The sequence below is a fragment of the Pseudorca crassidens genome, chromosome 11, assembly GCF_039906515.1.
Source record: "Pseudorca crassidens isolate mPseCra1 chromosome 11, mPseCra1.hap1, whole genome shotgun sequence".
NCBI lineage: Eukaryota > Metazoa > Chordata > Mammalia > Artiodactyla > Delphinidae > Pseudorca > Pseudorca crassidens.
This window is the reverse complement of record NC_090306.1, coordinates 47,664,283-47,679,447: the sequence shown is the minus strand read 5'-3', so window position 1 is coordinate 47,679,447 and position 15,165 is coordinate 47,664,283. Positions and strand designations below refer to the sequence as shown.

At 49.5% G+C, this 15,165-nt stretch overlaps 2 protein-coding genes across 4 annotated transcripts; one reads left to right on the top strand and one right to left on the bottom strand.

Moving 5' to 3' along the window:
- Positions 1-297: 297 nt before the first annotated feature.
- Positions 298-11,749, bottom strand: CDK2 (cyclin dependent kinase 2). Of its 3 annotated transcripts, XM_067696906.1 has the most exons (9): positions 11,624-11,749; positions 5,608-6,543; positions 4,791-4,868; positions 4,562-4,682; positions 3,717-3,887; positions 3,143-3,244; positions 2,323-2,466; positions 1,816-2,019; positions 298-1,540 (listed from the first exon to the last, which is right to left on the bottom strand). In XM_067696906.1, the coding sequence occupies exons 2-9, from the start codon at positions 5,721-5,723 to the stop codon at positions 1,436-1,438; spliced, it is 1,041 nt and encodes a 346-aa protein (XP_067553007.1). In that variant the 5' UTR covers positions 5,724-6,543; positions 11,624-11,749; the 3' UTR covers positions 298-1,435. The 3 variants fall into 3 exon arrangements, with proteins under 3 accessions (XP_067553007.1, XP_067553010.1, XP_067553008.1); XM_067696909.1 differs by lacking the exon at positions 2,323-2,466; XM_067696907.1 differs by lacking the exon at positions 11,624-11,749 and having other exon boundaries at positions 5,608-7,349.
- On the top strand, positions 6,041-15,072 carry PMEL (premelanosome protein). The gene is made up of 13 exons (XM_067696905.1): positions 6,041-6,092; positions 6,377-6,465; positions 6,698-6,819; positions 9,487-9,597; positions 9,758-9,904; positions 10,716-10,850; positions 11,233-11,394; positions 11,645-12,520; positions 13,267-13,383; positions 13,621-13,705; positions 13,816-14,021; positions 14,124-14,211; positions 14,821-15,072. The coding sequence occupies exons 3-13, from the start codon at positions 6,744-6,746 to the stop codon at positions 14,960-14,962; spliced, it is 2,145 nt and encodes a 714-aa protein (XP_067553006.1). The 5' UTR covers positions 6,041-6,092; positions 6,377-6,465; positions 6,698-6,743; the 3' UTR covers positions 14,963-15,072.
- Positions 15,073-15,165: the final 93 nt, after the last annotated feature.

The following is a 15,165-nucleotide window of genomic DNA, read 5'->3' as shown; positions in this document are numbered from 1 at the left end:
ATGTGTGTCTGGGGGTGGGGTGGGGTGGGGGAGATGCTGGTTTAGGGGAAAGTAAAGTAGGAAATACATAAGCTTCACTTTCCTCAGCTGTAAAATGGGGGCAATAATTCCCACTTCACCCACCCGTGGCACTATCCCAATTGCATCGCAGAGGTCGAAATGGAGTGGGGTGGGTAGCCCTGCATAGAGTGATTAAGAAAAGGGGTCTGAAACCTATTATCACATGCACACATTCATATTCTCTCTCACACCATTCTTTCAGTAAATATGCAAAAGTAAAGGAGGAGAGACATGAACTATAAAACCAGGAACTTTTTTTTTAATCAATTACAAACTAAATTACAAATAATGTTAATAGCAAGAACACTCAAGGACAAAAGGTGGGAGAAGAGAGACAAAATCATAAAAAAGAAAAAAAGCTTTTTTTTTTGAACATTCGCGTTACAAACCCCAAGGTGCACATGGCAACAAATCCCCACTGATTCCCACTTAAAAAACTGCTATAACCTGAAATATAAATATAATTGTTCATCCTTCTTTTAAAGAAATATTTTTTTCCCAATGTCCCCACTCAGGCACAGCCCTAAAAAAGTGTCAGCATTCTCAAAATGAGGTCTTAACCTTAACTTTCACTCCTATGGGCTGGCCTTCAGAGGGAGATGGAACCTAGCACCTGAAGAACTAAGAATCTTAAAAAGAAGAGAAAAATTCAAACATCTTTCACTTGCCTCATAAGGCCTCGGTGAAGCACAGTCCCTGACCCAGAGCCTCCCAGAGACCCCTTGCCTGTAGGAGGGACAGGCAAGAAGACTAGGAGCAATCATTTCTACTGCAGTCCCACCAGGACTGCAGAGACTGGGAGTCTGAGACAGGGAGTCTTGAGTCTCCCAGACTGTTAGGTGAGATGAAGCACTAAAACTAGGGTATAAACTGGTTGGATCTATTTTTTTAACCTAATTCTTTAAAACAGACCCCTCACCATGTTTTTGTTTTGCTTGGTTTTCAAAAGTTCCAACTTAGTGCCCCTGCTATCAGTTGGCCTTACACAGGGCTGTGGGAGGTTTGGGGTCTCTGTCACCTGAAACACAGAAAATAATAATTGCGGGGCTTTCAGAGACTGGGATGGCAAACCCTATGTGGAGGAAGGAGAAACAGTCTTTTAACTTTTTTTTTTTTAAATACCAGCCCTCCTAAGCAATGACTAAGAGGAAGGGGAGAGCATGGTGCAGATTAAGTGCATGTAATATTGACGCTTCCTTTCCATTTCACCTATTTCTCCCCTCCACCCCCTCTCCCCAGAGCTGGCTGGCTAAGAGGGGCAGGTGAGTGCTAAGGCAGCCAGACAAGATCAGTGAGCTAAGAGCCCTGGACCAAGCCAGATCATGCCCCCACTGGAGGAGAGGGTGAGACTGGGAGTAGGGGCTTGAGAAAGCCATCAGAGTCGAAGGTGAGGTACTGGCTTGGTCACATCCTGGAAGAAAGGGTGAGCCAAAGCTGCCTTTGCTGAAATCCGCTTGTTGGGGTCGTAGTGCAGCATTTGCTGGAGGGAGAGATGTATGCTGACGTCAGTAATGTGATAATGGAGTAAATGGGCAGCAGGTGTTTTGAGAAATCGGGAAACAATTCCTTTCACCCAAGGCAGAGTTCCCATTTCCCTCCTTCCTGTATCTAATGGGTGCACAACAGCGAGAGGGAAGCAGGGGCTAGGGAAATGCTAAGACCAGGAGTCCAGGGCCTCATTCTTCCTTCATCCTGGAAAAACCCTGCCCTGGGGGAGTGAATGAGAGGAAATGGGTGCCCACTCCCCACTCTCACCGATAACAAGCTCCGTCCATCTTCATCCAGGGGGGGCACAACTTTGCTAAAATCTTGCCTGGCCCACTTGGGGAAACTTGGCTTATAATCAGGCATAGAAGTAACTCCTGGCCAAACCACCTCATCTGGGGTCCCCAGAGTCCGAAAGATCCGGAAGAGTTGGTCGATCTCAGAATCTCCTGGGAATAGGGCCCGCCGGGTCACCTGAAAATGGGGAAAGAGGAAAAGCCAAGACCCACATTGACGTCAGTCAAAACTGCCCACTGGATAATGGAGGTTCCCACAGGCAGTGGAAGGTCAGCAGGGCCCCATGACTCCCTCCCCAGGGCCTTTCATGGGGTCAGTCAAACAGAGCCTGAGACAATGAAGTCCCTTCATCTGTCTCCTCGCCCCCTCCTTCCTTCCCCCAACCATGGCTTTGCAGATCCCCAAGGCTGGGTGGGGCTGGGAGGGGGTGAATGTCTGGGGTGCCACTGACATGTAGCAAAGGGATCCCAAGCCACTCACGGGGTGTGGGGTAGACACTGCGGTCATCCCCCCTCCTTGTGGTGCAGACACTTCTAGATAGGAGCACAGCGGGCAGAGACTGTGTCTTCCATTTCTTCTGTGTTCCCCACAGCACCTAGCGTGGTGCTGGGTACACACTAGGTGCTTAACAAATATTTTTTGATGAATTGAGAGATGAATATGGGCAATTGTAAAGTAATGCACTGGGGGATAAATGCACATTATATATATGGGCTAATGGTCTCCATGCCCCCAGTTACAACCCAGATAAGGGACCATAAAACATACTGCTGCTTTGATTTGGAAACTTAGCTCACTCCACTGTTGTATTAAAGGGGATGAGAGCTCCCTTATAAGACTGGGCCTCAGGGATCCTCCAATCTGAAAAGCCAGAGGTTGAGGGGGGATGTGATGTAAGTCTGCAGTTTAAATAAAAGGTGTGGGTAAGGTGAACACAGTTGACCTCACCACATTCCTGGTGCCCTACAATAAGGTCTACAGGCCAAATGAAGGGGACACTAAATGGAACTCATTTTCCCAAGTATATGCAGGCTAAAGCTAAAACAGTTGCAGAAATGATTTAGCTCAATTCAGAGATAAGATATGTATACTGCATGCTAAAGCTGTTTGAGGATATCCTAACATTGTGGTTGACATCAGGGATGACAGTCCTATCCTTTCCCCACCACCCACTTTGTGCTACTCTAGAGGAAGGACCCTGTGATAAGAGAAGGGCCATGGGTCTAGGCCAAGAAACAGTTCTGTTGTTCTTGAATGTGGGGAGGAGGGGGCTGGGTAGAACTCGGGCATGCCTCCGTACCATCTCAGCAAAGATGCAGCCCAGGCTCCAGATGTCCACAGCTGTGGAGTAGTATTTGCAGCCCAGAAGGATTTCAGGTGCTCGGTACCACAGAGTCACCACCTGAGGACAAGCGTAGGAAGGGGAGGGGTGGTGTATGGGGCATGGAGATTCCCACATCTCACTTCCTCAGGACTACTCTGCTAACTCAGCTTCTTAACAAGCAACTTCTTTCCCTCCATCCTTCCCTTCCCTCTGATTTCCCCTAAGTAAAATAACTGGGTACAACTTCTTAGCCCAGAGTTAGCCTAGTCCATGGTTCTGGGGACCATATTTTCTGAACCCCCAATTTGCAACCTTCTTGGAAAACTTGAGGCAATCGGTCATAATTTTAATGGTGTGCCATCCAGCTCTCCTGGCTTGTTATCTATCAAAATGTGAACTCCGTGTATACTCTAAGACCTCTTAGGGTGTCAGAGATACTTTCCATCTAGTGAGAGAGAAACTGCTGGCCAGATAGTTACTAAAAACGTTGTGAATGTCCCTGTTAACACCTCCCAGGAAGTTCAGAGAAGACATGCAGAGAGGGACTCACCTCGTGGGTGTAAGTACGAACAGGGACTCCAAAGGCTCTGGCTAGTCCAAAGTCTGCTAGCTTGATGGCCCCCTCTGCGTTGATAAGCAGATTCTGAGGTTTGAGGTCTCGGTGCAGGACCCGATGAGAATGGCAGAAAGCTAGGCCCTGGAGCAGCTGGAACAGATAGCTCTGACAAGGGGAGAGAAAAGAATGTGTTTTTCCATCACCGTGAGAACATTAGGGTCTCCTCTGTGCCTCCATAGTTCTACTAAAGCCTTCACTAGTTAGATAATAATTCCATGTTTACAAGCCATTTCCCTGATTGGACTGTAATCCCAGTGAGGATAAGGATCAGGTTTTATTCAGTTTTGCATTTCTTTTCCATATCCTGTGTTCAGCACATTGAAGGTGTTCAATAAATGTGTGTTGGATAAACGTTTGTTGATAGATGGAAAGTAGCTCTGGGAGTAAAGAACCCAGAAAAACAGACAATAGAGACTCACTGGCTATTTCTCCCACCAAGCAGGTGGAAAGGCTTTTTGGAGGGGTCTACCAAGTGCCCTCCAGTCCCATTTATCTGAGTTTCATCTCACCTTCCACCTGAGCTGCTAAGCTGACTCACTAGAGTTTCAACTTCTTTGATTCTCCTGCCCAGCCTTAGGGTTAATAAGTATAATGAGCAGTGAAGGAGCCACAAAAAAGGTATGTGTGATTGTGTGTGTGTGATTGTGTGTGTGTGTGTGTGTAGGGGGATGAGGGCTGGGAAGGAAGCTAAGATCACAAATCAACACTCAGTCTGGATTGCCTGCCTTCAGTCCCCCCAAGACATGCCCATGTTGGGAGGAGTTGATGTGAAGGATTACCTTTATGAGGGGAAGAGGAATGCCAGTGAGAGCAGAGGCATCCATGAATTTCTTGAGATCCTGGTGCAGAAACTCAAAAACCAGGTAGAGTTTGTTTTCTGTATGAATGACATCCAGCAGCCTAGGGAAGGGAGGTCCAGGGATAGAGGTGAGGGAGAGAAATGCCCAGACAACACAAACAGAAGGCATCCTCCTTTACTGTCAGAGCACCTCCCAGATACATACTTACTTGACAATATTAGGGTGGTTAAGCTCCTTTAGCAGAGAGATCTCTCGTATGGCAGTACTGGGTACACCCTCCGTCTCACTTGGAGAAGTTGGGAGAGCAGAGATGGGAATGTGGTTACAAATATTCCTTTTCTCCCAGCCCAGTGATTCTACCCCACCCCCTGCCTCCCCACAGAGACACCACCCCAGCATCCCCTAGGAAAGTGAGAGAAGAGAAGGGGTGCTTCAGGGGTTAATTCATGGATGGACAGGACTGGCTTTTGGACACATTAAGGTCATTATTTCTTCTTTGCCCAGGGTTAGGTTAGCAAAGCCTCCTGGTGAAGGTGAAGAAGGTAACAGGTAAAAAAAAAAAGGGGGGGCGGGAGTAGCAGCACCCAGCCTCTCTAGAGGGGCCAGTGAGGTTCAACTGCCATTCTTTTGAAAGGGGGAGAGAATTCTAAGATGGGGGTGGGGTTGGGGCAGCGAGGAGGGCTCGTCATTCAAAAAGGTGCTCTTTACAGCTTACTGCAAAACCCAGCTCCACAGGGAGTCCTGGAACCCCCATCTCAGAGGCCTCCTTCCTCTTCCTGAGTCTTTCTGACTGTACATTTAGGGGCATCACCCGCCTTTAGGGAGGAAATTTCCCATGGATTCTACACTACCCTATAGTCTCCCCCGGGAAACCCTCTACTCGTCCTTCAACCCACCTCTCCACTTCAAAAGAAGTCCCTCCCTGCTACCTTCCGGTCCCTGGATGGCCACCGCCGGTTGGGGTGGGGGTAGGGGGCACTCAAGGAGCTCCCGAGTAAGGAGTCCCGGGTACAGAGGCCACTCACGTGTCCAGGCGGATTTTTTTAAGCGCCACCACTTCTCCCGTCACCTTGTTTTTGGCTTTGTACACAACTCCGTACGTGCCCTCTCCGATCTTTTCCACTTTTTGGAAGTTCTCCATGAAGCGCTAGCGAGTCGGGTCAGCCCGGCCCTGGAGCGGGGGCCTGGGAACCCTGCAGAAAGCGGCACCCAGCTCTCGGGGGCCGAGGAGGGGAAACAGGGCCCAGTACCGTGGCCCCAGGTCGGGATGGAACGCAGTGTATCTCTCGCTCTTGTCAATTTGTCCAACTTGAAACAATGTTACCGCCTTCCCCCAGTTCCCTACCGCCACCAGAAGCCCCGCCCCTCCTTCCCGCGTTTCCCTGGCTCCGCCCTCAGATCTTCCTATTGGTCAACGTCAGAGCGGGAGGGGCCAGCCCTGCGTCCCTCTCTGCAAACGACCCCGACCCGCGCAAGTTTGGTTCCGAGGGGCATTAAGACAAGTTTCAACGTAGGTGGGGAGGCTGAACACCTTTTTCCAAGTATCTGATTTGGGATCGAGTTTCCTACCTGTGTCCTGAGTCTATAGGGATTTCCTGATCTCTAATTCGCCGTTTTCATCACCCCTAGGAAAATGTGTATTGACCTAAGATTGAATGCCACCTGGTCCAGGGAGCCTCCTCTGAAAGCAGGAAGCTGGGAATCTCATTGTAAGGGTCTCCCGGGCCTCGGAGGAGTCGTTGCCTCCGTCTCTCAGCCTACCCCGATACTGTCTCTCTTTGATTTTGGATACAGGGTCACTACTTCTACAGTCTTTTTGAGAGGTTCCTGGTTTGACTCACAATAAATTGATCCACTCTCCCATGATGAATCGTGTGTGTCCGGTACGTGTTTTGTTTTGTAGCTGCCCTTCAGTCAGTTCTTTCCACGGGGGGTTGGAGTGCTTTAAGATGAGCGTGACCCTGTGAAACCAGAAACTGTCACTGAGTAGCGGGATGTCCAGGGACCAGGATCCCTCCTCAGTTCTGCCTTTCTCAGGTCCTCCTGCTCCTCCCAGGCCTCCCCTGCAGGGAGAGGAGGAAGGGCTATGCAAATGAGCATCCGTTTCTTATATAGGGGCTTGTCCTACGCCCTAGCGCCTTTGGTTGCTGGAAAGAACAGGATGGATCTGGTGCTGAGAAAATGCCTTCTCCATGTGGCTGTGATGGGTGCTCTTCTGGCTGTGGGGGCCACAGAAGGTGAGTGTGGGGTGTGTGGACATGAGCAAGTGTGAATTTGGGGTTGCACACTTGCTCTGGTTTTCCCTTCCCTAATGGGAGATAACCAGCAATGCTTCTGGCATCTCCCACCCATTTGATTTAGTGAGGACATGGGCAACTGAGCTCCCTCCCCACATGAAGATTTGGGACTCAGCCTGAAAATAACTCCATTTGCTTGGAAGGGCAAGAGAATAGTGGGTCTTGGTGGCCCTAATTCTGAGACCCCCTGGGCAGTGAGCTGGAGCGGGGGCTCCAAGGGAGTAAAATGAGTGGGAGACTCTTTTAGGCAATGTCTCAGGCACTTGGGATAGGGTATTTAAAGTGAGGAGCAAGAGAATGTATTGGATAGAGGGTAAAGAGGCACCACATCCCCTCTTTGGGATGGGCATAGACGATCACAGCCCAGGCTTTTGTTCTGGGGCTGGGAGAGACAGGCAGAGGGGTCTCAGCTGAGCATCACATGAAAGAGCTCTGGGGGATTGGGGCCTCGTGACAGGAGCAAGGGGGGGTGGGGGTGGTGAGAGGGTCTGGAATGTCCCGTGCTGCTCTGAGGAGGGAGGGTTGGGAGTGGAGAAAGAATGGGGCATCTTATAATTCTCTCGCTCTCATGGTGGGATGCTCAGTGGGATGATTCCAGATCCTCCCCCAGCAGAATCAACCAGGTTTCTGGTTATTCATATTAGAAGTGGAGTGAGGATAGTCTCTGCTGTGCTGAAATATCTGCATCATATTCCAGTGCCCCCCTTTCTCTAGATCCCTGGTCTCACAGACTTCTAGGAAGTTCTCCTTGATCTGACTTCCCTCATTCATGGTGCAGTTTCAAGTCTTTTTCTTTTACTGCACTCCTTATTGTACTCTGGAAACATTCTGTTCATACGTGTCCACCTGAGGCTCTTAAAATATTGTGCTTACTTTTTGGATTCTGATTTTTAAAATCATAAGAAGACATTTTTAGATATTCATGAAATTTTGTACGGACTGGTTTCAATAATTTTGTCTAGTGTGAACTAGCATTGTGTTTATTCAAGAAAATATTTCTTCTTTACAGATACATACTGAATTTGTACGGTTTTAAATAACATTATGTCTGGGATTTGCTTGTGAATGCTTTAGCCAGGGACTTTCCTGGTGGTCCAGTGGTAAAGAATCCACCTTCCAATGCAGGGGTCACGGGTTAGATCCCTGGTCGGGGAATTAAGATCCCACATGCCGCGGGGGAACTAAACCTGCACACCACAACTACTGAGCTCGCGCGCCTCAAGGAGAGAGTCCGCATGCCACAAACTACAGAGCCCATGCGCTCTGGAGCCCCCGCATCCTGGAGCCCACGCACCACAACTAGAGAGAGAAAACCCACACACCACAACTAGAGAGAAGCCCGCACGCTGCAACAAAAGATCCCACATGCTGCAACTAAGACCTGACACAGCCAAAAAAAATAAAGGAAGGAAGGAAGGAAGGAAGAAAGGAAGAAAGGAAGGAAAGAAAGAAAGGAAAGAAAGAAAGGAAGAAAGGAAGAAAGAAAGAGGGCTTCCCTGGTGGCGCGGTGGTTGAGAGTCCGCCTGCCGACGCAGGGGACACGGTTTCGTGCCCCAGTCCGGAAAGATCCCACATGCCGCGGTGCGGCTGGGCCTGTGAGCCATGGCTGCTGAGCCTGCGCGTCCGGAGTCTGTGCTCCGCAACGGGAGAGGCCACAAGGGTGAGAAGCCCGCGTACCGCAAAAAAAGAAAGAAAGAAAGAAAGAAAGAAAAGTACAGCATTAAAAATGAATACTGTAAAAGAGAAAATTAAATGCTTTAACCAAAAAACAAACCAACAACAAAGGATCGATAAAGCAAATGTGGCAAAATGTTGATAGTTGTTGGATCTGGGTGAGGCATGTGGAGAGCCATCATATCCTTTTCTTTCAGACCTCTCTTTTGGTCAGTTATAATAATTTTGTTTGTCCCCACTCCCAATTTCTACCTGCCTCTGGTCCATCCTCCTCACTGCTTGCTGAAGTGATCCTTCTAAAACACAAATCTGATCATATTCCAAAAGTTTTGAAGGGTAAATTTTATGGTATTTGAATTATATCTCAATACAACAAACAAAAATCATCTGAGGTGGTCTTGCCTACAAGATAAAGGCCAAACTCCTTCGCCTGGCACTCAAAGCCCCCACCCCATCTTCTTGGCCTCATCTCTCACGGTGTACCTCAACCACATTGCTAGTGGTCCCCTATCATGCCATGTGCTTCCATGCCTCCATGCATCTGCTCATGCTGGGCCTTCTGCCTAGAATGCTTTATGCCACAGGTCAACTCCTCATTGGATCCTTCCCAGTCTACCAGAGTGGAATTAATCTGTTTATTCTGTCATTTTGTTGTACATCGTGCATGTTTATTATGGCTCATATTAAGCAGTGCCTTGAATTATAGTAATTTATGCATATGTCTGTTTCATCTACTTTAACCTGAATCTCTTTAGGACCATTTCTTTTTCATTTCTTAAGTTCTTTGCACCTAGCACAGTGCCTGGTACATGGTGGGTATTGGGTAAATTAAAATGCACTTTGAATGTGAGAATGAGTGATGTGACATGGGACACTGTGGTCCCCTGAGAAGGGAGTGATGACCTGAGGGTCCTCATTATACCTTCCTTTTAGGACCCAGAGACCGGGACTGGCTTGGTGTCTCAAGGCAGCTCAGAACTAAAGCATGGAACAGGCAGCTATATCCAGAGTGGACAGAAAGCCAGGGGCCTCACTGCTGGAGAGGTAGGAACTTGGCAATTTCTGGGGAGGGTATGGTGGGAATGGGGTGGGGAGAGGAGAGGAGCAAGGATTGGGTTGAATGTCGGTTGAGAAGACAGAAAGGGAAAAGGCATATGGGGAGGGGAAGCCAAGGAGTCCCAGCTAACGCAGCTGCCCTTTCCAGGTGGCCAGGTATCTCTGAAGGTCAGCAATGATGGGCCTACACTGCGTGGGGCAAACGCCTCCTTCTCTATTGCCCTGCACTTCCCTGAAAGCCAAAAGGTGCTGTCAGATGGGCAGGTCATCTGGGCCAACAACACCATCATTAACGGTGGGTACCACTCTACTCCAGGCCTCGTTCCCAGGGCTCAGCTCATGCCCTTTCTCCTTCTTCTTCTTTTTTTTAAACAAATTATATATGTACTTAGATTAGAAAACACAGATAAAGCACAAAGAAAAAAAAAAATTGTAGTCCCCAAAATGGGGGACAGAAGACCCAGTGGATTTAGAAGTTGGACAGACTTGGATTTAAACCTGTTACCAGTATGTGACCCTGGGCAAGTCACTTAATTGTTTTGTGCTTCCATTCCCTTAATCTGTAGAATAGGGATGATACTACTTTAAAAGGTTGTTGTAAGGATTAAAATGTGATAATATATAAAGAATTTAGCATAATGCCTGCCCTAGCCTACAGTAAAGGCTCAATAGATGTTAGCTGGTGCTGTTATTTTTACTTTTATCCCACTAGCCAGAGCAAATCTTTCTAAACATTTTGATACATTTCCAATCTCTTTCTCTCCAATCTCTATGTATTATACTTACATAGGTATCTTTTTTTTTTTTTTTTTTTTGGCCGCTCAACATGGAGGATCTTAGTTCCCTGACCAGGGATTGAACCCATGCCCCCTGCATTGGAAAAGTGGAGTCTTTTAACCACTGGACCACCAGAGAAGTCCCTACAAAGGAATCTTTAATTATAGTTTCCATTCTCCCCACTACCACCCACAGTGGGTTATATCAAGGAGAATATATTTTGTAGCTAGGGAGTATTCTCAGAGCCCTGCTCTGGGAGCCATGTTAAAGGTTTTGGTGTATGATAAGGAAAGCCAGGGTTTGCGGGTGACTTTGTATCTTCCTTTCAGGGAGCCAGGTGTGGGGAGGACAGCCAGTGTATCCCCAAGAACCTGATGATACCTGCATCTTCCCCGATGGGAGGGCCTGTCCGTCTGGCCCTTCACCTCAGAGAAGAAGCTTTGTTTATGTCTGGAAGACCTGGGGTGAGAGACTCCCTTCTCTGGCCTGTCACCCACACTTGGATTCATCTCTTCCTACCTGATCCCTTTTCTTTTGGTCCCACCCCTAAACTCTGTGAGTTTCCCTAATCTTCACCTCCCCATGACTCCGTCTTCTTCCACAGCACCTAGCTAACTCTATTATACTTCTTTCTGGGAACCCTTCTCCAATTACAGTCCCATCCCATGGAACCCCTCGTTAGGACTCCTTTCCTGCCCTCATATACAAACTTCCAAACACCCTCTGAAATAACCATCCTCTCAATATATCTCCTTACCTTCCTTCTCTGGTGCCCTGTCTCTAACCCTTCCCCAGTCCCCTTTGACCAGTAACCCCCTTCTCTACTCTTCTTTCCGAAAACCTCAGGCCAGTACTGGCAAGTTCTCGGGGGCCCAGTGTCTGGACTGAGCATTGGGACAGGCAAGGCAGTGCTGGGCACACACATCATGGAAGTGACTGTCTACCACCGCCGGGGGTCCCAGAGCTACGTATCCCTCGCTCACTCCCGCTCAGCCTTCACCATTACTGGTAAGGACTTAGGAAGGGACAAGACCAGTCTCAGGGCAGGAGGAGGTGGGGAAGCTTGGCTGGGCAGGAAAGGGGAAAGAGGAAATGGTGTGTAGGGGCACCTTATGGGGCAGAGCCAGGAAGACATGGGCAGAGGAATGTGGGGCTTGGAGCCAGTGAAGGGCCAGGCAGCTTGGGGTTAGAGGATGTGGCTGTGAAGAAGAAGCTGTGGCCCAGACCTGGTTCTCACCTTTTCTGGCTCCAATCTCAGACCAGGTGCCCTTCTCTGTGAGCGTGTCTCAGCTGCAGGCCTTGGATGGAATGAACAATCACTTCCTGAGAAAGCAACCTCTGACCTTTGCCCTCCGGCTCCACGACCCCAGTGGCTATTTGGCTGGGGCTGACCTCTCCTACACCTGGGACTTTGGAGACAGTACTGGGACCCTGATCTCTCGGGCACTTGTGGTCACTCACACTTACCTAGAGTCTGGCCCAGTCACTGCACAGGTGGTGCTACAGGCTGCCATTCCTCTCACTTCCTGTGGCTCCTCCCCAGTTCCAGGCACCACAGCTGGGCATGTGCCAACTGCAGAAATCGTGGGCACTACACCTGCTCAGGTGCCAACTGCAGAGCCCTCTGGAACCACAGCTGTGCAAGTACCAACTGCAGAGGGCACAGGTACCACAGCTGGCCAAGTGCCTACTGCAGAAGTCGTGGGCACTACACCTGCTCAGGTGCCAACTGCAGAGCCCTCTGGAACCACAGCTGTGCAAGTACCAACTGCAGAGGGCACAGGTACCACAGCTGGCCAAGTGCCTACTGCAGAAGTCGTGGGCACTACACCTGCTCAAGTGCCAACTGCAGAGCCCTCTGGAACCACAGCTGTGCAAATACCAACTGCAGAGGGCACAGGTACCACAGCTGAGCAGGTACTAGCCTCAGAAGTCATAAGTACCACACCTGCAGAGATGCCAACTGCAGAGGCCATAGGTACGACACCTGAAGTGTCAACTGCAGAACCCTCTGGAACCACAGTTGCACAGGTAACAACTACAGAGCTGGTGGAGACCACAGCTGGAGAGGTACCCACCCCTGAGCCTGACAGTCCAGATGCCAGCCCATTCTTGTCTACAGAAGGTATTACAGGTAAGAGGGCCAGAATGAATGAGGTTCATTGAGGTGGGGGCATTTGTCACAGCTCTAAAGACCTGAAAGACTTATTCTGGATCCAGATGTTACCCAATCCTTAGCTTACCAGTGGAGTCCCTTCAGAGTCTGCACTGGTTTTAAAGCCCCCCAAGTTCCCCTTAACGGTATGGAAGAGATCCAGAGTTCAGGAAACCAGGGTCTTCTCCTAGGCCATGGGGAGAGAGCTTGTTGCTCCTATGTCTCTGAAAAGACCTGTTCCCTAAAGTGAAGGTCAGGGAGCAGTCTGTGATCATTTACATAATACTTATATCTCATTTTCTGATTAAGTGTAAATGCATAGAAATCTTTCCCAGTTTCTAACACCATTTCCCACCTCTGGATTCCCATCCCAAAGTAGGTTTACCTGGAATTGTGGTAGAAACACTGAAAAGGGAGGAATAAGATAGTGACACTATAATGAGTTAACATACATCAAGTGTCTAACCCAGGACCTGGCACAGTGTGGGGTGTGATAAACATTTGGGATTTTTAAAACTCCAGCTCTACCCCTAAGTGTGACTCTGGGGCAGTCATTTCTCCTTCTGGGCCTCAGTTTCCTTATCTATAAAATGAGATTTCCCAGCTCTTGCCTGATTCCAAGCCTGGATCCAGTAGCTCTGGCTCTACCTGGAAAAATGCCTGCTTGGCCTGTTTCCAGGTGTCATTTGTCTCATGACTTTGCCTCTTCAATCCTCTCCTGCCAGGCTCCCAGAGCCCCCTGCTGGATGACACAGCCACCTTAATCCTGGTGAAGCGACAAGTCCCCCTGGATTGTGTTCTGTATCGATATGGCTCCTTTTCCCTCACCCTGGACATTGTCCGTGAGTCTTGCCTACTTTGGGAGCTGGTGGAGGGAAGGCGTGTGCGGCTTAGGGCTGCCCAGTGGAAGCACACCCTGGAAGGAGTTACCCACCTGAACAAGAATACCCAAATCCCAGGGTTTTCGTTTGAAGGCATGAGGATGGGATCGGGGAGGTAGCCCGAGGACCCTCCTGTCCGTGGGCCTTTAGGGAGGACTGGTAGAGGAGTCCCAGACTTAAAACCTTGCACCTTTGCAGAGGGTATTGAGAGTGCTGAGATCCTGCAGGCTGTGCCATCCAGTGAAGGAGATGCATTTGAGCTGACTGTGTCTTGCCAAGGCGGGTGAGTGTCCCACTGATTGCCCCGAGAACTCTCGGGTTGACTGCTGCCCTGCTCTCTGGTGTCTACTGTTCCTTCCCAGACTCCCTGACATAAGCTGACATCTCTCCCAGGCTACCCAAGGAGGCCTGCATAGACATCTCATCGCCAGGGTGCCAGCCCCCTGCCCAGCGGCTGTGTCAGCCTGTGCCACCCAGCCCAGACTGCCAGCTGGTTCTGCACCAGGTACTGAAGGGCGGCTCGGGGACCTACTGCCTCAATGTGTCTTTGGCTGATGCCGACAGCCTGGCAATGGTCAGCACCCAGCTTGTCATGCCTGGTAGGTACTTGGACAAGAGGTAGGATGAAGAAGGGGAGTGGTAGAGGATATGTGACAGGAAGCAGATGCTGACTATAGCTATGTCTGGGATTCTGCCTGTAGGTCAAGAAGCAGGCTTCGGGCAGGCTCCCCTGTTCTTGGGCATCTTGCTGGTATTGATGGCTTTGCTGCTCGCATCTCTGGTATATAGGTGAGAGCCACACCATGCCGCTCACACCCCCTTATCCCTTAGCACCACCGCTCATGATGGAACCACCACCCCCTTCAAGAAAGCATAGTGTCCAGGAAAGAGCCCAGATTTGGAAGTTAAACAGGTCTAGGCTGCATGCAGTCTTGCTGGTGGGATCTTGGGGAAGTAGCTTAACCTTTCTGAGCCTCTGAAAGGTAGGAAAACTGATACCTGCCTTGTAAGGCTGTTGTCAGGATTCTGGACAATGGGTAAAGCACCTGGTTCTGAAGCAAGAGTGCAATAAATGATGATCTTGATGATTTTTGTTATGAACAATATCAAGAGTGGAGAAGGCTGGGTGAAGTGAGTTCTCCACCTGCATGAAGGGCAAATCCCTAGGTCTGGGGTGCCAAGGGCCTCAAAGCAGGGAAGCTTGTAGGGTGAGAGGGGAATGGACAGAGGTTACCACAGAAATAAGAGAGGATGAACTCTGTTGGTGAGAAGGAGGGGAAGGAGCCGGATCAAGGCCAAGGAAACCTGGGATATGATTCATCCTCTTGGCTGGAGAAGCACAAACAGGTTGCCATTGACTACCACTAACCAGTATCCCTGCTTTTCTCCCAATATCAGGAGAAGACGTACAAAGCAGGGCCGAGCTCTCCCCCTTCCCCAGCTGCCACCCGGCAGAACCCAGTGGCTACGTCTGCCCTGGGTCTTCCGTTCTTGCCCCATTGGTGAGAGCAGCCCCCTCCTCAGTGGGCAGCAGGTCTGAGTACTCTCACGTGATGTCATGATTTACCCAGCGTGGACAGCAATGCCTATCTTTTCTCCAGTCTTCCCTTGGAAACTACCATTGCCTGAAATAAAGACTCAGAACCTGGAGCTGTTATTTCCTTACTTCTGGGAGAATCTATGTCAATAAAGGAGTGGAGGTATAAAGGAAGGAGGTGTACCACTTACTTAACAGATATCCCA